Source organism: Panthera tigris, chromosome F3, assembly GCF_018350195.1.
Source record: "Panthera tigris isolate Pti1 chromosome F3, P.tigris_Pti1_mat1.1, whole genome shotgun sequence".
NCBI lineage: Eukaryota > Metazoa > Chordata > Mammalia > Carnivora > Felidae > Panthera > Panthera tigris.
Genome location: NC_056678.1, coordinates 1,799,255 through 1,826,944, shown reverse-complemented (window position 1 = coordinate 1,826,944; position 27,690 = coordinate 1,799,255). Strand labels below are relative to the sequence as shown.

Here is a 27,690-nt window from a genome sequence, read left to right as displayed (position 1 = left end):
ACTTTTGTTGGACAACAAATCCAGAATTTAATTATTCATTTTGCTGAGAGAGACCCTGTCGTGTTTTAAATTGCCCCCCTCCCCACTCGCCCATTTCTTTATATCTCCACATACATTTGCCTTTGAGATTGGCATCGAGCCTATTCATGATCCAGGAAACAAAAACAATCTCTATATGAGGCAACGCACTGTGGGTCCTCAGAGTTTGTCAGCCACACACACACTCGGTTTTCCACTGTAAGAATTTTCTACCTTATTAGAGTTGGCATCCAGCCCGCATCTGAATTGTGGAAAATAACACTTCGAAGATAAACCGGCAGAGCGCTGATGACCTTGCCATCTGCATGAATTATTTTAACTTTGGAGTCTAATGAAGGATGTAGTAGCAAATGTTGCATTCCTGTCTCGTGGCTGTACCCGTGGCCGTGCTTCCTGTTTCCTGCTTGAAATAAAGGTGGGGAGTATGGCGGGGGGGGGGGGCAGCTAGGGCAGGACATCAGTCAGGGACTGGAACGTGACAACGGCATCACTGCAATTAGGAGGCAGGTGGGGACCCAATGTGCAGTAAACGCCGTCAGCCCCGCCATTGAGTCTCTCTGAACACTGTAGTGATGATGAGAATTTAGGAGAAAAGTTCTGCCAACAAGCCCAAAGAATCCTTCTACATCATTGATCGGTTCTTTGAAGAGGTTAATGTTTGATTTGAAAAGCTTTGCATTTAAAAAAACATTTAATGTTTATTTTTGAGAGAGAGACAGAGAGAGCGAGCATAAGCAGGGGAGGGGCAGAGAGAGAGAGAGGGAGACACAGAATCGGAATCAGGCTCCAGGCTCTGAGCTGTCAGCACAGAGCCTGATGCGGGGCTCGAATTCACAGACCACAAGATCATGACTCTGAGCTGAAGCTGGATGCTTAACCGACCGAACCACCCAGGCGCCCCGAAAAGCTCTGCATTTTAAAGTAGCTTTCAGCCCAGGAAAGAGCACTCGATCGGGAGCCCAAAGACCTATGTGCCAGTCTAGTCTCTGCCACCTCTTAGCTGTTTGACCCTGAGCAAGTCACAGCCTCTCTGGGCCTCTGTGTCTTCACCGATGAGTCCCAAATAAATAAGACGATCAATATGAAAGTGTGCTCTCTAAACGGTTCAGTCCTGCTCTCTGCCAACGAATTAAGCTTGTGACAAGCTATTTCCCTGGGGAAAGCAAGTCTTCCAGAAATAACGTGCCAGCTAATAATATAAATGTTTGTGCTCTGTCCTTCTGTTAATTTCTCTTTTCTGCTTGTGGCTTCTGGGCCATGTGGAAGGTCCACATGCCCATATAGGTGAGCCGTCCGGAAACACAGATCTGTCCCCACAACGATCGTGGCTTGATTGCTCTACAGTGAGAGGGTATGAGTTCGGTGGGCGGTGTGAAACACAGGAGGACGAAGCAGGGCCCCTGGGCCTCCAGAATATCCATAAACATTTTTTTTTTTTTATGGAAAGATAAATTGGAAGACAGAAAAAAAAATTAGCCTCTTCTCCCTTGGAAGGCTGATGAGCCTGCGGGGACACTCTGCAATGGGGTAAGGGCTCTGGGAAGGCCTCTCAGCTCTAAGAGACCCTGCAATTTCTAAGAACCAAAGACCCCCCGCCCCATCAGACCTTTTCACTCAAACGGAACCAAGATGGGATGAGCTTTTCTAACATTTAGACGGATGAGCATGTAGGTATCTAGTCGCTTTTCTAGTGCCAGGGGGTGGATGACCTTGGACAGCATTGGGGGCCTGAGAGCTGGGAGAGGAGTGGAATGAACTGAGGGGACAGAAGGGCTCCATAGAAAGCCAGGGGTAAGAGCTACAGACTCTGTCCTCAAGGAGGTCAGTCTAATGAGGACCGAAAACATAAGCCAAAAGTAACGTGAGTTAAAGTGTGCAAACATATGCAACCCCGCAAATGATGAGTCTGCTTTGCTCATTTTCTATGTGGGAAAACAGGCCCAGAGGGTGAGTCAGTGATTTGTCCAAGGTCATTCAGCTGGTGGCAGGGTCACACCAAGGATCCAAGCCTCCCACCCCCTCACCTCCCCCCTTCCCTTCCTGCCTCTCTCTCCCCAGAAAGGCTGCTGGTTATTTGGCACTTTAATGTGCCAGCCCTGTGCTAAGTGTGCACATGGGTATCTCCTATGACCACATGGTATGAAACGAGAAATTAATGACCTGAAGAAAACGGAAAAATTCATAAATATGTGGAGGTTAAACAACATGCGACTGAATAACCAAGGGATCAAAGAAGACATCGAAAAAGAAAACAAAAAATGTCTTGAGACAAACCAAGATGGAAATACAGCATACCGAAATTTGTGGCACACAGTAAAAGCAGTCCTAAAAGAGACATTCATGGCAATAAGCGCCTAACTCAATAACAGAGGAAAAGTCTCAAATAAACAACCTAAATTATACCTCAAGGAACGAGGAAAAGAACAAAGCCCAAAGTTAGTAGAAAGAAGGAAATAACAAACAGCAGAGCAGAAATACATGAAATAGAGAGTAAAGAGAAAATAGAAAAGATCAATGAAACTAAGAGCTGGTTCCTTGAAAGGATAAACAAAATGGATGAGCCCTTGGCTAGACGCACCAAGAAATAAAGAGAGAAGACTCAAATAAATCAAATCAGAGGGGCTCAGTCAGATAAGTACCCAACTCTTGATTTTAGCTCAGGTCATGATCTCATGGTTCATGAGAGACAGCCACATCGGGCTCTTCACTGACAGCATGGAGCCTGCTTGGGATTCTCTCTCTCTCCCTCTCCCTCTGTCCCAACCCCCCCCCCCCCCGCCAAGAATAAATAAATAAACTTTAAAAAATCAGATATGAAAGAGATGCTACAACTCATACCACAGAAATACAAAGGATCATAAGAGACACTATGGATAGTTACATGCCAGCAAATTGGACAGCCTAGAAGAAATGGATAAATTCCTAGGAATGTATGACCTACCAATCCGACTGAATCATGATGAAATAGAAAATCTCAACAAACTGATTACTGGTAAGGAGATTGAATCAGTAATTAAAAACTTCCCAACAGGGGCACCTCGGTGACTTGGGTAAGCATCCAACTGCAGCTCAGGTCATGATCTCATGGTTCATGAGTTCGAGCCCTGCGTCAGGCTCTGTGCTGACAGCTCAGAGCCTGGAGCCTGCTTTGGACTCTGTGTGTCCCTCTCTCTCTGCCCCTCCCCTGCTCACACTCTGTCTCTCTCTCTCTAAAAAACAAACATTAAAAAAAATTTTTTAAAAGATACTTCCCAATAAACAAAAGTCCAGGAACCAGTTGGCTTCACTGATGAATTCTACCAAATATTAAAAGAACAGTTAATACCAATCCTTCTCAAACTCTTCAAAGAAGTAAAAGAGGAGGGAACTCTTCCAAACTCATTTTATGAGGTCAGCATTACCCTGATACCAGAGCCAGACAAGGATGCCACAAGAAAAGAAAATTACAGGTCAGTATCCCTGATAAACATAGATGTACAAATCCTCAACAAAATATTAGCAAACTGAGTCTAACAACACATTAAAAGGATCACACGCCATGATCAAATGGGATTTATTCCAGGGATGCAAAGATGGTTCAACATCCACAAATCTTGTGACATACCACATTAACAAAATAAAGGATAAAAATCATATGATCCTCTCAATAGATGCAGAAGAATCATCTGACAAAATTCATCATCCATTTATGATAAAAACACTCAACAACATGGATATGAAGGGAATGTACTTCAACATAGTAAAGACCACCTATGCCAAGCTCACAGCTAGTATCATACTCAATAGAGAAAAACTGAAAACTTTTTCTGTAATAGCAGGAACAAGATAAGGATGACCACACTTCCTACTTTCATTCAACATAGCATTAGGAGTCTTAGCCACAGCAATTAGGCAAGAAAAAGAAATAAAGGGGATCCAAACCAGAAAAGAAGTAGTAAAACTGTCATTATGTACAGATGACATTATACTCTATTTATAAAACTCTAAAGACTCCACCAAAAACCTGTCAGAGCTAATAAAAAAATTCAGTAAAGTGTCAGGACACAAAACCAACATACAAAAATCGATTGCATTTGTATATGCTAATAAACCGTCAGAAAGAGAAACTAAGAAAACAATCCAATTTCAACTGCATCAAAAAGAATAAAATACCTAGAAGCCAATTTAACCAAGGAGACAAAAGACCTTTATATTGAAAACTACAAGACATTAATGAAATAAATTGAAAAAGACACCAATAAATGAAAAGATATTCTGTGCTCATGGGTTGGAAGAATCAGTCTTGTTGAAATGTCCACACAACCCAAAGCAATCTACAGACTCAGTGCAATCTTTCTCAAACCCCAATGGCATTTTTCTTTCTTTTTCTTTTCTTTTCTTTTTTTTTAACGTTTATTTATTTTTGAGACAGAGAGAGACAGAGCATAAATGGGGGAGGGTCAGAGAGAGGGAGACACAGAATATGAAACAGGCTCCAGGCTCTGAGCTGTCAGCACAGAGTCCGATGCGGGGCTCGAAGTCACGGACCGCGAGATCATGACCTGAGCCGAAGTCAGATGCTTAACCGACTGAGCCACCCAGGTGCCCCTCCCAATGGTATTTTTCAAAGAAACAGAAAAAATAATCCTAAAATTTGTATGGAACCACAAAAAATCCAAACAGCCAAAGAGATCTTGAGAAAAAAGAATAAACCTGGAAGCATTATGCTCCCTGATTTCTAACCATATTATCAAGTTGTAGTAATGAAAAAATACGGTATTGGCATAGAAGCAGATATGTAGATGAATGGGACAGAATAGACAGCCCAGAAATAAACCTAAAAATTTGTAGTCAATTAATTTACAGCAAAGGAGCCAAGAATATCGAATGAGGAAAGGACAGTCTCTTCAATAAGTGATGTGAAGAAAACTGGACAGCCATGTGCAAAAGAATGAAACCAGGTCGTTATCTTACATTATATATAAAAATTAACTCAAAATGGATTAAAGAGTAGGGGCACCTGGTGGCTCAGTCAGTTAGGCATCCGACTCTTGATTTTGGCTCAATTCATGATCTCACCGTTCATGGGTTTGAGCCCTGCATTGGGCTCTGTGCTGACAGTGTGGAGCCTGCTTGGGATTCTCTCTCTCTCTCTCTCTCTCTCTCTCTCTCTCTCTCTCTGCCCCTCCCTTGCTTGCACACTCTTTCTCTCTCTCTCTCTCAAAATGGAAAAAAAAAAGAGAGGGAGAAAGCCAAACCATAAGAGACTGTTAAAAACTGAGAATAAACTGAGGGTTGATGGGGGTGGGAGGGAGAGGAGGGTGGGTGATGGGCATTGAGGAGGGCACCTGTTGGGATGAGCACTGAGTGCTGTATGGAAACCAATTTGACAATAAATTTCATATTGAAAAAAATGGATAAACTTTAAAAAAAAATGGATTAAAGATCTGACCATAAGACCTGAAACCATAAAATTCTTGTAAGAAAAAAAATCATAGGGGATAAACTCCTTGGTGATGATTTTTTTGATCCAACACCAAAAGCAACAAAAGTAAAAATAAACTATTGAGACGACATCATACTAAAAATCTTCTATGCAGCAAAGGAAACCATCAATAAAATGAAAAGACAACCTATGGAATGGGAGAAAATATTTGCAAATCATCTATGATGAGGGGTTAGTATCCAAAATATATAAAGAACTCACGCAACTCAATAGCAAGAAAACAATCCACTCTTCAAAAATGATCAGAAGATTGGAATAGGCATTTTTCCAAAGAAGACATCCAGGTGGCCAACAGATACATCTGTGACAAGATGCTCAACATCACTCATCATCAAGCAAATGCAAATCAAACCACAGCAAGATGTCACCTCACATCTGTCAGGATGGCTAAAATTAACAACACGGGAAACACCAGATGTTGGTGAGGATGCGGAGAAAAAGGAACCCTTATGCACTGTTGGTGGGAACGTAAATTGTTGCAGCCACTGTAGAAAACAGTATGGGGGTTCCTTAAAAACTCAGGGGCGCTTGGATGGCTCAGTTGGTTAAGCGTCCTGATTCGGCTCAGGTCATGATCTCATGGTCCATGAGTTTGAGCCCTGTGTCGGGCTCTGTGCTGACAGCTCAGAGACTGGAGCCTGCTTTGCATTCTCTGTATGCAACGGAATATTATTCAGCCATAAACAGAATAAAACTTACCACCTGCAACATCATAGATGGACCTTGAGGGCATTACACTAAGCGAAAGAGGTCAGCTAGAGAAAGACACATACTGTATGATCTCTCTTATAAGTGGAATCTAAAAAAAAAAAAAAAAAAGGAAAGAAAAAGACCAGCTCAGAGATACAGAGAACAGACTGGAGGTCGCCAGAGGCAGACAAGGCTGGGGCGGGGGTTGGGGGGGTGGGGGGGATCAAAAGGTAAAAAGAGAAAGGCTATTGTGTTACAGCCATTATACAACTGGGTCTCTTTGTCAGCTGTTGCCTATCCAAACTCTCACAATGAGATGCACCTTAAAGTGGTTAAGTAACAGACTCAAGACGGCACGGCAATGCAGTGATTTGGTCATGGCTTTTTCCGAGATCCAAACTGCAAACCGCTGGTCTGCAAAGTGGAGCCCAAGAGAACCCAGTGTTCGAGAGGACAGGGTTTAAATATGAAAACTCCACTAATGTTTTGTATTTTGCATAATTTTTAGATGTATGCATTGTACCGGCACAGCTGTATACGGACATAATCTATCAATAAAGATATGTACCTCTTTTGGTGATACGTGTCTGAAGTTCTGTACCGATGGGCAAACTGGCGAAAGAGCTGGGCTGAGTGGTCCTCACTGGGAAGGGGAGGTGGACGCTCGGTGGTGGTTTTGCCCCCGTGGTCCAGGAGCCGTGGCTCGGGCTTCCTTACGAATCGCTATTTGTCAGCAGGCTCTTCGATCCCGTCTGTAACACTGTGAGCCTTGCTTGTGCGCGTGCTCATTTGGGCTCACGCCTGTGCTTCTGCGAAAGCGATCCCCCTGCAGCACTGAACCCGACCTTGCTGACACACGTAGGTTCCTCGTGGGCCGGACTGCTACAAATCCTTGCAATTCTTCTGAGTTTCTTACGTGCTGCCCGGCCTCTTCATGGTCAAGAGTTCCAAACGGGCACCTGGAAGTCACGGCCATCCTGTTTGCACGCTCTTCTGCCCCAGGCTTCAGCTTTAGGGGACTTTTCCAGTTATCGCTGCCTAAGAAGCTCCCCCAAAACTCAGGGTCCTAAAACAACATTTATTTTACTCTGCAGTCTGGCAAGGCCGGGTGGAGGAAGCTGGTCTCTGCTCTACTCGGCTTCAGTGAGGATGGTCTGGAGCTGGCGACTGGAATCCTCTGAGGGTGCGGGTACGTGTTTGGTGGTTAATGCTCGCTGTCAGCGAGTCTAACACGACAGCAGCGACACGTGGCCTCCGCATGTGGCTGAGCCCCAAAGGCAAGGGTCTTGAGAGACAGAGTGAGCCGGATAGGAGTCATCCCACCTTCCATGACCTTGGGAGTCCCTCTCCCACCATAGTCTAAAATTGAGGCAGGTGCAAATTCCACCCAGCCCTGACCCCCAGCCCAATTTCAAGTGGAGGGAAAACAGACTCCACCTCTGGGTTGGGGGGGGGGTGCGGTGGTGATGCTCTGGGAGCATGCGTAGAAGCAGAGATATCCCCGTGCCTTTGGGGGAAAATGCATTCGGCCACAGAGATCTCGCGACGGTGATGTTGTGGGCTCTCCCCGTCAGGAGACTCCTTTTCTTTCCATTTCTAATCATGATGGGAGTAGTTAGGGCTACCTCAAATTGCAAACCTCCGGTTTCTTGTTCTTTGACTGCTACGTTTAAAATTAAAACAAAAATTCTCCATCATTTTATGGAGAAAACAGAGCACACATTCATATGGTTTCATAACAAACATTGTTTGTCGGGAGTAAAATAAGATTCTCATTGTTTATGCCAGAAGAGTGTATTCTTACATTGATACGTGTTCTGACACTGGTAGGAGACATGATTTTTCAAGAGCTTTCAAAATAAATTCTTCTCTTGCCGTCTTCGCACACATTTCCATCTGTTCGTGGCTGACACGGGAGGCGGTCCAACTTCCTTCAAGGTCATTTGAAACAAACTTTTGTTGCACGGCAGTAAACACTGTCACTTGGTAACAGACTTGTAGAATTTTTGGACGGATGCATTTCGATGCACTTCACCCGCCGGCCGTCTTGGATCTGCCTACGGCTTCCCGCTGGCAGCGAGGCAGCTACGGCTGCGAGAGTGAAATCTTGGAAGAGCAGGAAAACCTAAACTAATTAACCCGTGAGACATGTTCAAGGTTGGCCAGCCCCACCGAATTTGCCTCAACGGTAAAGCCTGGACCTCGCTCTGAGCCACAAAAGGGCACGAGCTTGGACGTGAGCCGCTCGCCTGGTGTCACGCACGATCCGGCTGGTTCATCTCCCCGGATCATACGTCCTGTTCTCAATTTCACTGTTTCCAGCTCCTGCCCCCCGCAGTCCCCTGGCCGACCTGTCCTCTGACACTGCCGGTCCCAGTTCAACAGGCTTCCACGGCTATCAATTAAAATCTACACTTCTTCAAGCACGGGGGAGAAAATCTGTCCCTGTATCTGGCTCCGAGTCTCTTTTCTTCACCTGTCCCAACCCCACCTGCTTCTCGGGATCTAACGGAAGTGCTCCCGGGCAGCCTGCCCTGATCCCCATGGCCGGAGGGGACGGTCCTGACTCTGGGCCCTCACACTTACCCTCTCTACCTCGTGTGCCCACCGCTCAGGAACACGTCGTTTCACTCTTCAGCCCGGAGCTCCCTGTGGACAGAGGACCCTGCGGACGTCATCAGAGCATCCCACTCCCTCCTCCCGACACCTCTGTTCCAGGCACGACGCCATCCCTTTCCACGCGCACAGCACTGCTCCCACCAAACAGACCCTTCCACGGGGACGCCACTGTGCCTCTTGGAACGCGCCGGTCCTTCGCCCTGGGCTAAATCCCAGGTCCTCCCCGAGGCCCTCCCACCCTCGTGACACTTCTGGTGTCAGCGTTGTGTACGTGTCCTCCACCATCGAAAGCTGACAGGTGAAACTTCTGTGGCTTTGATGAAAACATGTCACTTTATGCCATTTTGAAAGATCTGTCTTGCTTCGCTCGCTCTCCTGGATCCGCCAAGCCCTGTCAGCAGACGCCCCGTGGCCCCACCCATTGCTCTGGGGCCCTGACCCCTGGGGGGGCATGTCTCTCTCTGCTTCAAGGGCCGGGCAGGGCTTGGAATTAACACCCCCCTGGAGCTGCCCTCAATGGTCACAGACAGGAGTCCCTGTACAAGTACTTCAGACCCCTCCCCCTTCGGGGGTCTTTTCTAAGGAGCCTGTTTTACATTATCATCTGAGCTTCCCAGGGATTAGCTCGGGACGCTCACAAAGGAGGCTGCTTTGCTCCCCCATCTCCTCACTAAACCCTGGCCCCCTGCTCCTCAGGTCGGCTTTGCGCCTCAGAGCCCTCATCTCTGGTCCCCTTCTGAGGGGCCCAAACTAGGACACCACGTGTTGACAAAGACCTGCCCATGAGAAGCTATCTATTTCTCGGTCAGGCTTTCTGTGTAACAAAGACGACCCACCCCCCTCCTCTCTGCAGGTGCTTTTCCTTCCCTGGACTGCTCTGACCGTGACCTCCAGCTCACATTTGGGCATGTAATCTGGGACCCGCCGCCCAGATCTATCCTCCACTCTGCCGACTTACATCTTTGCGAAATCCCCTGCCTCAGATCTCCCCCTCCCCGCAGGGAGCAGACCGCGATCCTTGGCTCGGCACTGGAGGCCCCTCACATGCCCTGCTCAGGCCTGCCCTTCTGGCCTCACAGCCTCGTCTGCACTCAGCCTGTGGGGAACAAGGAAGCTGTCTCCTGGGAGGTCCCCACTTCCCGGCAGACATCACCTGGGGTTGTGAGTATTGGATGAGCTGACTTGCCACCTGCTCCGGGAAGTTTCTCTGGCCGGGGACAGGACTTCCTCCTCTGTGGACAGAACTCTGGAACAGCCCTGCTCTGACCACCTGTGTCCCGGATCTCGTCCGCCGTGTCGCAGCGCCCCGCGGTCTGCAATCACAGAACCACCATCGGCCCCCAGAGGAAGTACGACCACGGCGGTTCCAGACCCGCGGGGCTTCTGGAGCCCGCCTGCGCGGGTTTGAATCCCGGCTCCGCTGCTTAGCTGCTCTGTCGCCTAAGGTCTCTGTGCCCGCTTCCTCTGCTGAAAGATTTGGACGGTAACGGAACCCAACTCACAGGCTCGTTGTGAGGTTCACATGATGCGAAATGTAACATGATGAACGGCGTCTGGTACACGAAGCACCTAAGAGACATTCACCATTACTAGGAATTACTAGAAACAGTATTATTATCAGTATCGGTATTATATTCCGGAGCAGAGGTCCCCGAAGGGGGACCTGCATTTGTAAAGCTGTTGAGAAAGGGAATCCCCCAAACCTACGAGCTAAAACTTCCTCGAGATGCAGACTGGAGGAAACTAAGGGGGCATGAGAGTTAAATGCAGGATCCTGAACCAGAAAAAGGACATCTGTGGGCTAATTTGCAAACTCTGAGTAAGATCTGTGGCTGATTAACTGTACCGCGTCAGTGTTAATTTCCTGGCCTAAGGTTAACTCAGAACAAAACGCTGTAAAACTTTTCCTAGGACAGAGGATCGAAGGGCTCCCCTGGTGAGCGCCCCTGCCCGGTGACCGCCCAGCGCGGAGCCACTCCAACATGGAGGGGCAGGCTCCCTGGGAAATCTATATGTGCCCGGTAGGCAGGGCCATTTAGTCCTGTGTGGCTCCCGCAGGACCTGGCGGGCACACGCAGGCTCAATAACAGATGGCATTTGTTTAAATGAATTTAATCAGCCCTTCCCTCTGAGCGCTCCCGAGACCGCTTTCAGTAGATGTCCTCGGAATATTGACCTCTTCCCCAAGATCTAATGGGTCTATTTCAACTCGCTACTGACCTCAGAACACAGAAGAGCACTTTGGACCCCTCCCCGCCCCACCTCCTCCTATACTTATGCGGCTCACCTGGAGAGACTTCTAGAAGAAAACTGAAAGCAGAATGTTTAGTTACCAGTTTCTTTTCAGTGCTGCAAATCATCATAGCCTCAGCGGAGACAGGAAATATTCCTTTAGAAAAACACGGGGCCGCCTGGGTGACTCAGTCCGCTGAGCGACTGACTTCGGCTCAGGTCAAGATCTTGCAATTAATGAATTCGAGCCCCGCATCGGGCTCTGTGCTGACGGCTCGGAACCTGGAGCCTGCTTCGGATTCTGCGTCTCCCTCCCTCTCTCCGCCCCTCCCCTGCTCACACTCTGTCTCTCTCTCTCAAGAATAAATAAACATTAAAAAAGAAAAAAATAAAGAAAAACTCGGACTTAACGTTGTGGGAGGCAAGAAGATTGTGCCATCAATGCCACTGACCATTCCAGGAGGCGCGTCGGTGGCCTGGAGCGGGAAGCGCTGACGAAGGGGGACAGGGAAAGCGTTCTGACCACATCATGTGGCCCCTAAAAGCAAGCCCTGGGGCCCTGGAGGAGGAATAAAGAGGTCACCACCGTCACTCAAGCGGTAAGCTGCAATCTAGGGTTTTATCCCTGGAAACGCAGGGTGCAGGGTGAGCAGCTGCGTATGAGGTCGGCGTCAGAGAAGCCCCCTCACCCACGTGGCCACGTCCGACCACACTCCCCACTCGTCTGTGTCAGAGAAGCTCTCTGGGCTTCAAATGGGCGTCTTTTTTGGGCCCGTGCCCTTGCCTCGAACTTGATCCTCTCAACAGATTTCCCGCCCATGCTCCGCCCCAGGGCCTCTCAGCCCCCGCGCACGGGATCTGACGCCGCTCGCCGCGTTCCAGCATCCCAGTCACATGGCGAAGGGTGGACGTGGGTGAACCAGCGTCTGTGACCTGGTGGAGGAGGAGACAGTGTCCATCGCGATCTCCAGAAGGGAGTACACTGCCCGCCTTTCGGCACGTTCGTGCAACACCCCTGACTCTTGTACCGACTCGGGTGCCAAGGGGCCAGATGAGCGACGTGACCCAGAGGCAGGCGGAGCCGGGTCCCTCGAGGTCAGGCGAAGAGACAGCGGCAGCAGAACGCCACCGTGACTGCCACCAAAGCCCACAGGTAACCCCAGTCTGCCAGGCTAGGGCCCCGTGCTCGACGGGGAAGCCCAGAAGAGGCATCCGGAATTGAAGGGGGACCGTGATGGCTTTCACACCGCCCTACAGGGGTGACACGAAGGGGGCCCCAGACCCAGCGTCCGCGCTGCAGGCCCCGGGGCTCTTCTCCCAAAGCAGCCGGCACCCTTCCGGGACAGCTTCGCGATGGCCTCCCTCCTGCGTGGCGCCCATCACAGCCTCTTACCGCCACGCTGTCCTCTTGAGGAACGCGGAATTTACCGAACGCTTCCTGTGCTTTAATATCCTGACGTGAATGGGAGCATAAAGGCAGAGGGCACTCAGCTGAGAGCTCTAACGGCTGCCCACCTGGAGAGACGGGACCACGGGGAAGGCCAGCGTGACGCAGAGCACCTTCCTGAGAACGGGCACCCAGATCCCCCGTGGCCTCCTCTGAGCACTGGACACCCCCGTGAGCCCCACAGGTCTGACCCCTCCCTTTCCCCTTAGAGTAAAATCCAGACTCCTCACAAAATCCAGCTGGATGGCGAGCCCCTGGCTCCCCTCCCACCCCACAGGCCTCCCTGCCTCCCTCCTGACTCGGGGCCTCCGTGTTTGTTCTCTCCTCCGGCCAGAAGGTCCTTCTGCCCCTTGAATTCTGCAAGTCTCACCTCGGAGGACTCGGCCCCCAAGATGCCTTTCCGGAAAGTACTTCCCAACACCCCTGTGCCCCACCCCCCCACCACCCGGTCACTCTCGTGACAGCATGACGTGACTATTGAAGTAGTGTGCTTATGGGTACATTTAGCATTTTATGATCTGTCTCCCCAAGGTAAGCCGAAGTTCCGGGAGGGCAGGGCCGCCCCCCTGCGCAGTGTTTTAACAAACCTGTGACCCCGACGGTCACCTTGGGGGAATCTCAATGGGTCAGGCTCTGCTCACAGCACGCAGCTCGCCTGTGTGTGACAGAGTGACAGGGTCTCCCACGTAATGGGCACCCCAGGGCTCAATCGTGTCCATCAGAGCCCGGCGGCGGGCCCTTCCCACCTCCACCTCAACACGGACCCCCGCCAGCACAGGTACCCGCTGCCCATCCGCCAGGGAGAACTGTGCCAACGTCTCCTGGCCTTGCGCCTTCGCGGCCTCCACCGCCCGCCAGCCTCTGCGTCCGATGCCAACCCATCCTCTGTGGTCTTCCCTCGGCACAGCCACACCTGCTCCAAGGCTCCCTCCAGCCTTGGTCTGCAGGCGCCTGCTCGCGTAGGAGTCATGACCGCTCTGGGGCCCCCTCACTCGAGGAGAAAAGCCGCGAAAATAAGCCACTTAACGTGACGCTGCTGCTCAGTGCTCAGAGGGGAGGTGAGGGTCTCCTTCCTGACTCAGGAGATGCACCCGCTGCCCCCAGGGGAGCAGTGGATGCCCCACCTCTCACCCTGAATCTCATGAAGACGCTGAGTACTTCCCGCTAGGAGTCACCCCAGGGCCGGTGCACGAGACTGTTAAAATCGCAACTCTGTGCTTTGGTGTCGAGCCCAGAAACATAAATGGGGCGTCAGGGCAGGTGGACCCCGTTACCTGGCTGTTCCGCGTCCCGCCACAACTTGGGAGGATGCAGGTTTGTGAGTTCATGGACAGCACATCGAGAGGCAGGTCCCGGCCTCCCCGAGTCTGGGTGGAGCTAGCGATCGCCTGGACAGAGGGCGGCCGCGGCACGGTCACCCCGACACTTGCTCAGAAACGGCCCCTGCAGAACCTGCTGGTCCTTCCTGGGAGCCTGCAGCCCAGGGGCAGGTGAGAAGGTCCAGCTACCGTCAAGGACCAGGGAGGGACCCACCGAGGAGCCCCGTGGTCCCAGCCCCGTGCCTGCACATGGACCAAGAGCCCGCCATTACCTCACACACTAACTGACGCTGTGACAGTGATGAGGGACCACAAGGCAGGCCGAGGCCCAGCACAAGCTAGCATCCCCGGACCCCAGGTGGGATATGGGTGACATTCTTTCCTCAGGCACTCCAGGCTGCCCAAGGACAAAAGGGAAAAACAAATGGTTGAGATCAGTTTACACATATCTTGTTAGTAAATTACAAGGCAAAGGCGGTCTTATCAACGGCTTCATCCCTACAAACCTGTAGACTCAGTTTCCCGGAGCCCCCACATCACCCTCCCCTCCACAGGGATGGGGGAACACAGGCCAGAAGGAAACGGCGGCTGAAACCGAACATCCTCGTGACCTGCAGCCCGCGGACAAATGCTCGAGGCAAATACAGAGCAGAGCATTTGTCCAGGAGCCCCGCCCCTCCTGGTGGTAAGGCCTTAGTAGAGGGAAACAACTTTGACAGCAGCGAGGCCCCTGGTGTCTGCTGGGTCCTCTTTAGCGTATCAAGTCCTTCTAGAAACTCCTTTTTGCCTTTACCTCCCCACCTCCACAGTAGAGAAGGAGTCACTCCTCACGATCCCAGCGCAGCTCTTCCTGCCCACAGGTATGTCCCCGTGCTTCAATAAAATCACCTTCTTTTGCACCAACGATGTCTCGAGAATTCTTTCTTGACCTTCAGCTGCGAACCCCCATCCCCCCAAAACCCCATCAACAGTTCAGGGTCACAGGAAGGATTTGGGCCTTAATCTGAAGGCTTCAGGCCCCGGAGGGACGTAGCCAGAACTGTGCCCTTGAAGAGGTCTCTCTGGTCCCGGTGGGGAGCAGGGCTTTGCAGAGGGTGGATGGGAATTCAGGGAACATGCTGGAAGGTCCGCTTCTCACTGCGTCCCACGCCTTCCAGAAGGTCCCAAGGGCAGGAGAGCCCAGCAGGCCAGAAGGGCACTTGGGTCCACATGCTGAGCTCCACAGGGACACCCAGCAGGGACACCTGTCATGGCTCATTTCCCGGGAGAAAGGCTTTCTGGCTCACCGGTCACAGCCAGTGCTGTGGTCATGTGACATCTGATGGTCAGCGCTCTGCTGCTCTGAGCTGGGTGCCCAGAGGGGCAAGGCCCTCACTGTGTGTGTCGGCTCCTCCCAGGGCCGGCACAGACACGAGGGAAACACCCGGACCACAAGGTCCCAGCTTGCGCCCGCCGGGTCCATACCTGGATTCAGAGCCGTCTTATCTACGGGCTGTGCAGTAGGGCACCTGGGGGCACCTCTTCGCCCAGGGGACCTGGATGGGGCGGGGGAGAGCCCACAGGCTGGGATTATGGGGGCTGCCAGGAGGGGACGGGGGCTGCTGGGAGACTGGGACTCGGGGATCCACACCCTGAGAGGTGCTGCAGGGAGGGTGGAGGTTCTAGGGGCTTCTGTGTGACCCAGGAGCACACACACTGACCAGAGCAGGGGCCCTGTCCTCCTTCCTGCTTGGGGCCGGGTGGCCCTAACTCAGTGAAGTCTACACCCATCTCATGAGGGCAGGCAGCTGGGTGGGCCTCCCCCCACACAGGTGGGGTCGTGCCTGCATCAGAGCCCAGACAAGCTTCACGGGCAATTGGGAAGACATGAGATGGCTTCTGTGGGTTCTCATGAGAGCCTCCCCAGAAACTCCAGGAACAGCTTGGGGGGGGGGTCTTAACTAAGGCTGGGGTCTCTCCTTGTGCGGCTAGTGACACAGGTCAGGAAATGTCATCCCAGGGAAAGGCAGGGGTGTCAGGGAACAGCCAGGAGCCACACGATGTCCCCCTGACGAGACAGGAGCAGGAAAGGAAACACAGGGCTGTCTGGGCTCCCCCAGTGTGGGAGGGGGCTGAGTGCGAGAAGGCCCTCGGCCCCTTCTCCGGAGGACCAGCGCCCCCATTGCCCCTCGACGTGATGTTCTGTGATGTTCGGTTGACCGAGACTTACCGGTGGCCCCTGTAGGCAGCACAAGCCAGCAGGGGAGGGGACCAGATGGAGGCGGCGGTTCCAGGGGCTCCAACGGGAGAGTTCGCAGGTGACACAGGGAGACATGCCATTGCATCCGATCTTCACACGGGTTCAAAGACGCAGACATCGCACGTGCTGAGGGAGGACAATGCAGTTTAGAGTTTTGAACACGTTGCATGGGGCGCCTGGGGGGCTCAGTCGGTTGAGCATCTGACTTGGGCTCAGGTCACAATCTCACGGTTCGTGGGTTCGAGCCCCGCGTCGGGCTCTGTGCTGACAGCTCAGAGCCTGGAGCCTGCTTCGGCTGCTGTGTCTCCCTCTCTCTGCCCCTCCCCTGCTCACACTGTCTTTCTCTCTCTCAAAAAAAAAAATAAAATAAAAAAAAACATACGATCTGAGCAGTTGCTACATGAGATTCTCTGGGTCTCTGCTCCGTGAAACCTTGTTAAAATGACAGGACCACCAACTTGAGTGCTTGAGTCACCAGGCAGGGAGGTGGGGGCACTGAGCCCCACACAACCCACTCCCCCGCGCCCCTGCATGGACCAGGTCCTGATGTAGAGGAGCACAGAGAACTGGTCCGCAGGGCAAGCAGCTCCAAGCATGGGGGGCACATGGACACAAGACCAGACCAGGGGACCAAAGTGCAGGTTCCCCACCCCTGCCCTCAGACGTGCCCTGTGGGCATCTGGACCCTGCGTGTTAACTACCAGGCCGTCCTCCAGGTAATTCTGAGGCAAGTGATCCAGCAGACGGAGTTGGAGACGTGGTAAAACAGAACCCGCGGTTTTCAAACTTCCGTGAGGACGATCTCGTAAGAAACCAGCGTTATGGTCCCACATACAAGACCTTCACACTCGTACAAACACAACAGAAGCTTCCTGGGGCTCATCCTGTGCCGGGCCCTCATCTATTTTGTGCTGTTTTTATTCCATTTCTTTTTTTTAATTATTTTGAGTGAGAGAGCGAGGCGAGGAGGGACAGAGAGAGGGAGAGAGAAAGAATCCCAAGGAGGCTCCGAGCTGTCAGCACAGAGCCCGACGCGGGGCTTGAACTCACAAACCATGAGATCACGACCTGAGCGGAGATCCAGAGTGGGCGCTCAACTGACCGAGACCCCGGGCACCCCTGTTCCATTTCGTTCCTTAAATGCTGCCCTCGCCCCTAGTTGGCTACTGCAAACCGTAAACCGGGGGAAACCAGCAACACTGAAACGGATGATGCCCAGCTCTCCGCCCCCTTTACAAGAAAACCCCAACTAGACGTCCTGACACATGGCTGGCGCCCCCAGGGGAGTGGGCTCAGAGCCGGAGCCGAGGTCCCCAGAGAGTGGCAGCCGTGGGGCCGGAGCCCGGAGCCCAAGGAGCAGCTGTGTCTCCTCTGAGGTGCAGCAGCGGGGAGGGGGCGGGAGGCAGACCCAGCAGGTGGACCAGGCTGTGTCCTGTGACTCTCTCGCTGGGCCCTCGAGTCGTCAGCGGACTGAATGAGCCAAGCCAGTGCTTGACGGAGGGGCTTTTTTGCACCATTAAAGGAGCCCAGCTGCATTTCTGGTAAGAGGACGGTTCCAAGAGCAGCCTTGGTGGGGGTGGGGGTGGGGGGTGGCAGAGATGGGCCCCTGACCTGGGGTTTACTTTTTCTTTCTGGGTTAATCTGACAAAACTCTCACTTCACAGGCGGAAAGCTCTTCCTGTCATTTCAAAGCTAAGTTGGGACTGAGAACGAAGCTCACCGATCCCAGGGGTGTCTCCGGCCCCCTCTTGGGACACAGCACCCAGAGAGGAAGGCGCCCATCACCTTCCCCGAGGCCCCGGCCCCAGCTCGGGCTCCCCTGTCTGCTCCTTGCTCTCCTTTGGGGGTAATGGGGGTAGGAGAGGAGCTGCGTGTGGCACGCTGGGGTCTGTGTCTCTCAACAGGACAGTGTCCCCCTCCTGTAAGGGCACATGTCACAACAGCCACTCGCATATGAAGTCACAGAAACAAGGCCGCTGTGACCTTTGGGCTCACCTGGGGGGAAGGGACAGAAGGGGGAGGGCCTGAGCACCTGTCACCGAGTCCTGCCTGCTGGGGGGCAGGCACATGGCCTCCCTTCCGCGTCTCCCTGCAGGCTCACCGTGTCATACAGGCACTGAAGTCGAGGAGCCCATGCTTGAACAAAGGACACGGAGAGCAGTGACATCGAGCCACGGTGCAGTGACACTGACAACGGCTCGTTCCCCACCCCTGATGGAAGCCCCTGGGCACCACCTGACGGGGTTATTTTGGGTTCTTCGCAGCAAATAATTGCTCATTCTTCGGGCTGCACCCCACACTGTCGCGTCCGTGGTGTTTAGAACCGCACGTTTCATAAACTGGCATAAACACAAGTGACTTGGAAAAAAAACGGTAATTCTATTTATAATCTCAAATGAATCCGGTGGAATGTTGTTAAATTCCACCTGTTAAGGGTGTAGCGTGTCAGCAGAGACGGAGAGATGCAGACCCCGGGGCCACTGCGGCCAGCACCCAGGAGTGGAGAAAAGGGCAAAGTTACACTGGCCGCGTACGAACTGCCGACGTGAGCAATTGCTGAGGGGGACGTTACCGCCACATCAAAATCGTCCGTATGCTGCACAGACAGGAATGTGGATTTAAAAACGCTCCCTGACACACTGCTTCCTGGGCACCAATCCTCATTTCCCACGGGCGCTCCTGACCAGATCCCTTGGACTCCGGGGGACGGGGAAGAGCCACAAGGGGGTCCCGTCTCGTTGGCTCTCCTGGTCCCCAAGACGCAGCTTCCTGCGTGGCTCCTACAGACAACCCTCACGTTCCAGCTTTTCGAGTGGAACTCGAGTGGAACTGCACGCAGTCCAGACCCCCACGTGGCCTGGGCCAAAAGCACACAGCGTGCGGAGTGGAAAACCTTGCAGCCCCAGCTGCATCACCACGGGCCACGGTGTGGCTTGCGTGGGCCCTACGTGCTTTTGCATTTGTGAACCCCCTCCTCCGTTAAAACGTATTAAAAATTAGGGGCCCCTGGGTGGCTCAGTCGGTTAAGTTCCGACTTTGGCTCAGGTCACGATCTCACAGTCCACGGGTTCGAGCCCCACGTCGGGCTCCGTGCTGCCAGCTCAGGACCTGGAGCCTGCTTCCGGTTTTGTGTCTCCCTCTCTCTCTACACCTGCCCTGCCCATGCTCTCTCTCTCAAAAAGAATAAATGTTAAAAAAAAAAAAAATCATGTTAGTGTCTGTACAGTGACCCGAACTGTATTTCAACGAGCAAAATTACCACTTGGAGGGGGTAAGGGGCGCAGGGAACAGAAGTTACGTTACTGGAGTGACTTACTGTAGGTAAATGGATGTTGTGCTCTAGTTAGCGGATTTGTTTTCACTGGGGCTCATGGGGTCACCAACTCCAATGCAACTTTAGCTCTACTCTAGCACCGAGTAAATGAGTTAATTCCGTCAAACCTTGGATTGCTGTTCTGTGAGTGTTCCGCAAGACGAGCAAACGTTTCTAATAAACTTTAACTTGATAAACGAGCGATGTCTTGCGACACGAGTTGTACGTGACGCTGAACGTCACATGATCACAACTGAGCCGATGGTTCTTAAAATCCGCCTTGATATACGAGTGCTTTGGATTACAAGCATGTTTCTGGAACGAATGATGCTTGCAAACCAAGGTTTGACTGTTCATTGCAGACAGTGAGAGGGGTTTCTCACTGTTGGAGAAGAAACTCATAAATAAGAAAAGGGGGGGTGGTAGAATGAACCCTGTGTGGTGCTGCAGGGGACCTGGAGGTGTCAGCGTGGACTTGAGCTCATGGCCACGTGCACGCACACGCAGATGTGGGTATGGGTGTGGAGGAGCATATTCACGTTGTAGAAACTTCCATAAGACACACGTCCTAGGTCTGCTCACCGAGGAGGCTCACGTTGACCCCAGAGAAGGGAAACCCAGTGAGCATACCCCGTGCCTAGACCTTGATTTCCGAATTCATTTTCCAATCACAAGGCACGTCTCCTTGGAGAAATGGTTTGCTCCAGGGCTGGGGCACTGAGTACACGGGAGAAGCCGAGAGCATCTCGTGAGCCAGAAACCAAGCAGATGCTTCACAAAGATGAGGGAGGACTAAGGACAGAGGAGGCAGCTTGGAGCCGCTCTGCTGGCCAAATACGGGACAATCTGAACCACAAAACCACCATGGATTATAGCCAGTAAAACAAAAGAACCCACGAATCCACACCGACACAAATAAATAGATGGGGGGAAGGAGAAGCTTTCCCAACTCACAAAAGTATCACGGACAATAGGAAAGTCCCACTTGGAAAGCAGCACAGCGGAATCGCTTCAGGCCAGAACCACTCACAAGAGATGAATGCCGTGAGAGAAAGCACGAGAAACAGGATATTTACAGTTTCAAAGTGTTTGCCCACAAATACTTATCAGAAAAGACAACCACATTAACTTGACAATGGGTAAATCTGGCACATGATACTGTGAACACAGGATCAGAGCGAACCTCACTTGTAATAAAAACAGACATAAACTCAGCGTGTGAGAAGGGCGCCTGGGTGGCTCAGTCCATTAAGTGTCCAACTTCAGCTCAGGTCACGATCTCACGGTTCGTAGGTTCAAGCCCCATGTCGGGCTGTGTGCTGACAGCTCAGAGCCTGGAGCCTCCTTCGGATTCTGTGTCTCCCTCGCTCTCTGCCCCTCCCCCGCTCTGTCTGGATTTCTCAAAAATAAAGAAAAATGTTAAAATAAAATTTAAACTCAGCACGTGATCGTGGACTAGAACAAAACACGGGCAGTACACCTGGCAAACTGCATCAGGTCCTCCGTTAAAATCATAGGGATGTCGATGCATTACTTTTCCGACTGCACTGTGGTCAGGTAAGAGAAGGCCCCCGTGTTTAGGAAACACACTAAAATATAGAGCGGTCAGTACTTTCAAACATTTCAGAAAAATAATCGTGTCTGTGTGTGGGTGTGTATACGTACGTGTGTGTGCGTGTGCGTGTCTGTGCACGTGTGTAGGTAGAGAAGAAATGATAAAGCAGGTGTGGCAAAACGTTAACATGTGGGGAACCTAAGTAAAATCTACACGGGAATGCTTTGTACTATGTCTTTTCCAGGTCTGAAATGATTTCAAAATCGTTAAATCTAGGACGAACACTGGCTGCTCGTGTTAACCAAAGTCACCCTTTTGAAACATCTCAATTCAAATTGATTATAACGTAGCTTCTAATCTGACAAACAGCACATAACACGGTTTTAAAACTGACATGTGAAGGTAGTTTTTCTGGGACACTTGCCATCGCTTTAAGTTCGATAATGATAAATCACGGGACGTTTCTCTCAAGAAGCAAAGAATCATAGGGGCGCCTGGTGGCTCAGTCGGTTGAGCGTCTGCGTCTTGCTTTCGGCTCAGGCCACGACGTCACGGTTCGTGAGTTGGAGCCCTGCATCCGGCTGTGCGCCGACCACTCAAAGCCTGCTTGGGATTCTCGGTCTCCCTCTCTCTGTCCCTGCCCCTGCTCACTCTTGCTCTCAAAATAAAGAAATAAACTGAATAAGAAAGAAGCAAAGAATCATAGGTGGGACGCCTTTTGCTGAGAAGTTGTATCACAAACATTTCTCATATTCTGGACATATGGTGGGATATTCTGACATCTTAAAGCCTGTTGGGGCTGGGGAGGGACTGCCCCCTCTAGAGAACCAGTTCTTGGAGCAGCAGAGGCCCCCTCGTGCCTTTGATCTGCAGAGTGACAATGCGTGGCTGGGGGGGGACCTCCTCTGCCTCGACCATCCCGGGGCCACGTACTACTGGGGACATCCCGTAGCCCCCGGCCCATGGGCCTCAAACTGGCCGGCCCGTCCTCAGCTGTTCACCAGCCCTGCCTGCCTTTTCCTCCGGCCTGACGCTTCCTTCGCTCCTGTCTTGTCTCCTGACCGCCTGGTGTCTCACATGGCCCTGTGAGCCCGCGGCCTCCGCCGCCAGCACCTGGGAGCGTAACGGACTGTGCTCCTGAGCCTTCCCTCGGCCTCCTCTCACAGTCTCACCTGACCGATGACCCCATAAAGGGACACAGAATGCAAGTCAGGGCCATGCTGCGGCCACATTGTCTCCTAGTGACAGAGTCCCGGGTGGGACGAGACAGAAAGCCTCCAGTCTCATCAGGACCATGAGCCCTGCCTCTGGACGTCCTCCCAGGCCCCTTCAGGGCCTGCCACTGGCTCCCCACTCCCTTGCAGAGGCACACAGGGCACCAGGTGCCCTGTGGGGACTTGTGCCCGGGCGCCAGGCCCCAGCGCAGAGGGGCTCCCCACACTCCCGGCTTTGCCTGCTTCTGGTATATTCCCAACAAACAGGGCCTGCAGCTCCTTTCCAAAGTTCTGTCCCCAGGGAAGGAGGCGAGAAACGTCTGGAAACTGGCTCTCCTTTCTCTGTGCCCCTCACACCGGCAGTCCTGCACCAGTGACCAAGAGGCACAGAGAATGAAGTCTGGCTTCCTTGTCCCCGGGAAGGACCTAAAGAAGCTTGGCCTGAGATGCCGTAGCCCTGGCCGGTGCCTTCTCCCTCCCTGTGCTTTCCTGGAAGCCCCTCCCACACTGGACCACCCGCTGCTTGTCTCTGGGGAGCCCGTAACCAGAAGGAATACTATGAGAATCGATGGCGCTAAAGTCTGCGGAAGACCCCCGCAAACCAGAAGGCCCTACAGGTGAACACGGCCTCATTACCACTACGGACATTTTGGAACCGGTCCTGCCCGTCAACCCCCCCACCCCCTGGGGCCCGTTCCCAGGCGGCCCCGAATCTCAACTTTCTCTCTGCTAACCTGCAGGTGCCGGGGAACAGACCAGCTCCAGACTTGGGGGCTCAGACCGCTCACCGTTCCTCCGGGTCCCGCTTGAGCAGGTGCTTCTACAGGTCCTGCCGGGGCTGACTCGGGCCCCCGCGCTCGGTCACTGGGGTGGCCGTGGCATCTTGAATGCCATCTTCCTGAGCAACGTTCCTGGTGAACAGGAGCAGGGACAGCAAGCGTGCTGAGGCCCAGGCGTGGCGGTCACGAGGCGTGCCTGACGCGCTCTGCAGGTGAAGACGAGTCACACGGCCGGCCCAGGTGCGGGGGCGCCGTATTTCACCTGCCACAGCACCACACCCACCTGGTGGGGTGTAAGCAGCGGGGTCACAGGTCTGATTCGCGCATCTCCAGGGAGCACGCGGCACCTGCTGGTCACGGGGCGACAGTCACCTCCCCAGGACAGGTCGCTGATCGAGAACCGTCCACCTGGGACACAGCGGCAGGATCTGAAGACCCCGACCTCTAGGTGCGGCCTGGGAGCCAGGCCCCTCCACACCCAACAGGCTGGCCGCGTGTGGCTGTCCCCTGAGGGCCCCTCATCATCACGTCTGTCCCCCCACAGGAGGAGCAGGGTCAGACTGGAGGACAGGGTGGCAGTTTCGGACGTGGAAGGAGCTTTAAGTATTTGCGCTCCAATATGTGTGGTGCTGGCGGGATGTCAGCAGGGCCCCGGTGACGCCAAATGTCTGGCTGGGGACAGAACCTGCCGCCCCTGGGGCAGGAAGAGCCCTTCCCCCAAGGGCGGGGCAGGTGTGTCAGGAGGAGGGGTGGGGGCAGGGCAACGCCAGGTGGGAGGACACCGCCAAGTCCAGAGCAGGACCCATGGGCTGTGTTCCATGCAGAGCATTATTCCAGGAAAAAGGACAGGCTGATTGCAGCCACTTTGTGTCACCAAAAATAGTTGCTCCTGAACCTGCCTCATGTCTGTTTCTCTCTGTCAACCTCAGAGAAGCGGGATGTGACCCCGCCTGTGCCGGGGATGGCAGAGCTCGCAGAGCGGGTGTGGCTGAGACCCCAGGCGTGTTCTCCTTCGGGGGGTTGGGCTGTTTCCACCTTCTCTGAGGCTTGGGAAACCGCCAGCCTCCCCCACCATGAAAACGACCCCCTCCAGGAAGCCTCATCCGTGGCGGTGACCCCTCCTCTCTCTGGCTCTCCAAGGTTCGGGCCCGAGCGCACAGGGCAGTGAACACGGGAGAGTCTACGCAGCTCTGGAGCATCCAGTCGTCGCTAGAAGCCGTGTGGGCTTCTGAGTATTTGAATCCACTTCCCAAAGATGCTGTGACGTGGGTGCGGTCACCGGCCCCGTTTTGCAAGATTAAGCCACTGGCCGAAGGCCACGGGGGCTGGAAGGTGGCAGGGCTCGGACGAACCCTGTTTTACCACAAAGGCTTTTTTCTCAGTACTAAGGGTTCCAGGTCCCCCCGGCGCCGTCAGGAGCCTCAGATCCACCGTGTGGACCGAGTACAAAACACGCACACGTGCCATGGAGACCGACGGCATGCCGTCACTTCCAGGTCATGAGGAAGTCCTCACAGCTTGTCCTGAGCCTCCCCCGGACGCACTGAAATGCATCCACGACAAGAGGCGGGCCCTGCAGCCGTTCTGACCCGCTGTGCACGTGCAGTGCAGGCTTACGCTCCGTCCCTCGCCTTCCTCGCCACTGTTTTTGAGTTATTGCTTCCATCGGGTGAACTCCTAGGAAGTTTCTTTCGGGTCCAGTCCAGTGCCATTCCTGGGTCTTTACCCTTAATTATTTACAGACGCGGGTTTGGCTGACGATGGATACAGAGGCCCCGAGATCGTTCTCCCTGTGAAGGCCTGCGCGACAGGGCCACACCTCACTCGCCTCCCGCAGCACCGGGCAGGATGCGGTGCAGAAGAGTAAGAACAACCAGCAACTCTGGCTGAGGCCCTGCGCTTGTGCTGGGAAAGTTCCCGCGCGCCCGGTGAGCACGGACGGCACGTCCCCGTCACACCCACCTGCCCCGTCCTGACGGGGAAGTGGAGGGGAGCAGAGACCCACACTCGCGACCTGGGGTGGATTCACTGGTGGTAACTGTATTTAGTGGGTCAGAACTAACCGGAACGAATTATCTGACTAGAGGGAATCATCGGAGTACTGAGGAGGCCACAGCGTGCGTTAAGTGTTATGTGTTTAATACTTGTTACACACATGCATTTGTGTGAACACACACACACACACGTTTCGTATTGTGGATCGTGTTCCAAAACTGTGTGAAAGCCACCGGCTCGTCCAAATCCCAACCATTCCTTCTAACTTTCTATGTTGCCTCCGCAGAGAAAGAAACCTTCCAAAAGTATTCCAAGCCTCCTGGAAACGTTCTGGAGCCTCCCCGGCCCGGAGTGCACGTGGGAAGGTGTGGCCAGGCTGAAGCCGTGTGGACGCGCCCCCACGCTCCCCGTCCCCCCCCCCCCCCCAGTGCTGGCGGAGGAGCTCTGAGCCACGTTAACGTCTGTGGGCAGCCCCCCCACGCGGAATTGCTGTCTCCCGCGGCCATAGCAGCCTGCAGAGACACACGGTGAGCCCCCACGACAACCGCCAATAGTGGATGGAGATCACCCAACTTGTGATATCACTTAATGATAAAATGATACGGAGAAAGGGACAGATAATACCACCTAATACCGTTGAGTGCCAGAACCACGATAACGTACCAACCACAGGACCCTCAAGCAAGTCAGCCTGTGACCACCAAGACTACAGTTTCCAAGGTTTTCTGGGGCCCTTCTGCCTGAGACCGGACTCCTCGCCTGGCGTCCGTGCCCCAGCTCTGAGCAGGTCCTCTTGTGCCTGGAGGAAAAGGGCGGGAGGGAGAGAGGTGGGGGGTCTGCGGAAACAGCCCTGCTTTGCCAACGGGGAGACTGGGGCTGAGCGGGTCATGTAGTCTGTGAGCACCGGGGCCTCCCTCTCCAACGGAAATGAGAAGGATTTGCGTTACTTACAGGGTTACCAAGATGAGTTAAGATCACACAACCCAACCATGGGCTCGAAGTTCACTTTATGTTGATTCAAGGGCGTGTAAAGGCCAGAAGCAAAGGGACGGAAAAGATACTTCACACAAATGGAAATCAAGAAAACAGGGTGGTAATACTTACGTCAGAGAAAATCGACTTTACGTCAAAAATTGTCACGAGAGGGGCGCCAGGGTGGCTTAGTCGGTTAAGCATCCGACTTCAGCTCAGGTCATGATCTCACAGTTTGTGGGTTCGAGCCCCGTGTTGGGCTCTGTGCTGACACTTCGGAGCCTGGAGCCTGCTTTGGATTCTGCATCTCATTCTCTCTCTCTCTGCCCCTGCCCTGCCCACACTCTGTCTCTCTCAAAAATACATAAACATTAAAAAAAAAATAATCTCTGACACGGAGGAGGATTGAGACCCCACCAATCTCCTGACCACAAGGGACTAAACTAGAAGTCAACAGCGTAGGGAAGGATGGGAATTACAAATAGGTGGAAATTAAACCGCAGGCTCTTGAGCGATGGTGGGATCAAAGAAGAAACAAAAAGGGGAAACAGAAGATACCTGGACACAAAAGAAAAGAAAACCACTGATGCGGCAACTGGCAACCCTAAGAGGGAGGTTTACTGGGACAAACGCCCACATGAAACAGGAACGGTGACCTCAAGTAACAACCTAACTTTGCATCTCAAGGAGCCAGAAAAAAACACCAGCTATGTCCAACGTTAGCAGAAGAAAGGAAATAACCACGGGAGCCCTCACTTGGTCCCTTTTTAAGAAAAGAGAGAGGAGGGAAATGCAGAGAGCTCGGAGCGGGTCACAGGTGGCGAGGCAGAGGCGGAACCAGGCTTCGGGCGCTAGGGGTACCTGACCCGGGAACCAGCGAGCCCCCGCGACCCAGAGCACAGATCGCGGCCCGTCTGCGGGGCCACCCGCTTCACGCCTCATTCTCCGGGCCGTGGGCCCGCCTTCCCGTCCCTGCTTCTCGGAGGCCGTCTGCCTCCCCGAGTTAGGGCAGCCCCACCACGGCGCCCGTCTCTCAGACAGGCAGGCCCTGGCTCACCCCCGCTTCCAGGGGCGCGGAGGGCGGGAGGGGTGGGACGGGTGTCCGCTCAGGTCCAACCACCTCCCCTCTGCGCATCTTCCTGCTGGAGCATAGGACCCTCTGCTCAGAAAAACGAACGTACACGCAGTGTTTGCACATAGCCCTGAAGGCTCACGGATCCTCTGAGGCCTATCGGTGAGCCGGGGACCCAGGCAGGGAGTCAACTCCCCTCCTCTTCACCTCTTCTACCCCGAAGGAAGTGTGTCAACCATATAACTTGTACCAAGTCGACGTACACGGTCCCGAGGTGCTTCTCAGGGCCTGATAACAGAGTGCTCCCTGGACCCAAACACGGCGACTGCGGCCAGGTCTTACCTCTGCTTTCCCGGCCACACCTCCTGACAACCCACCCGCGCCGATCTTTCTCCTTCGGTCTGGCCCGCACCTGCCGCCCCAGCGAGTAACACTCCCCGGCGGCCTTCCCCACGCTCGTGCACGGCCACGCCATCCTCCCCAGGCCCGTGCGCCCTCACGGCGTCGTCCCCACGCACGTCGTCCTCCCCACGCACGACGTCCTCCCCGTGCACGTACACGCCCACGTTGTCCTCCCCACGCCCGCGCAGACGCGTGAACCCAAGGACGAGCTCTCCGCTCACTACGTACGGATCAGCCGACGCCACTGCAAAGGCCAAAGTCAGTAGCACTGAGAGCAGGTGCAGCCGTGCCCGGGGACGGAAGGAGGTCAAGCACACT

At 53.5% G+C, this 27,690-nt stretch overlaps 1 protein-coding gene across 1 annotated transcript in view; it reads right to left on the bottom strand.

Annotated features, from left to right (window-relative positions):
* DNAH14 (dynein axonemal heavy chain 14) overlaps positions 1-27,444 on the bottom strand; it is a 404,678-nt gene extending 377,234 nt beyond the window's left edge. Inside the window, 2 exon segments of the mRNA XM_042976694.1 lie at positions 16,041-16,196; positions 27,383-27,444. Coding sequence (XP_042832628.1) covers positions 16,041-16,188 — 148 coding nt within the window. The 5' untranslated portion in view covers positions 16,189-16,196; positions 27,383-27,444.
* Between the last annotated feature and the right edge of the window lie 246 nt (positions 27,445-27,690).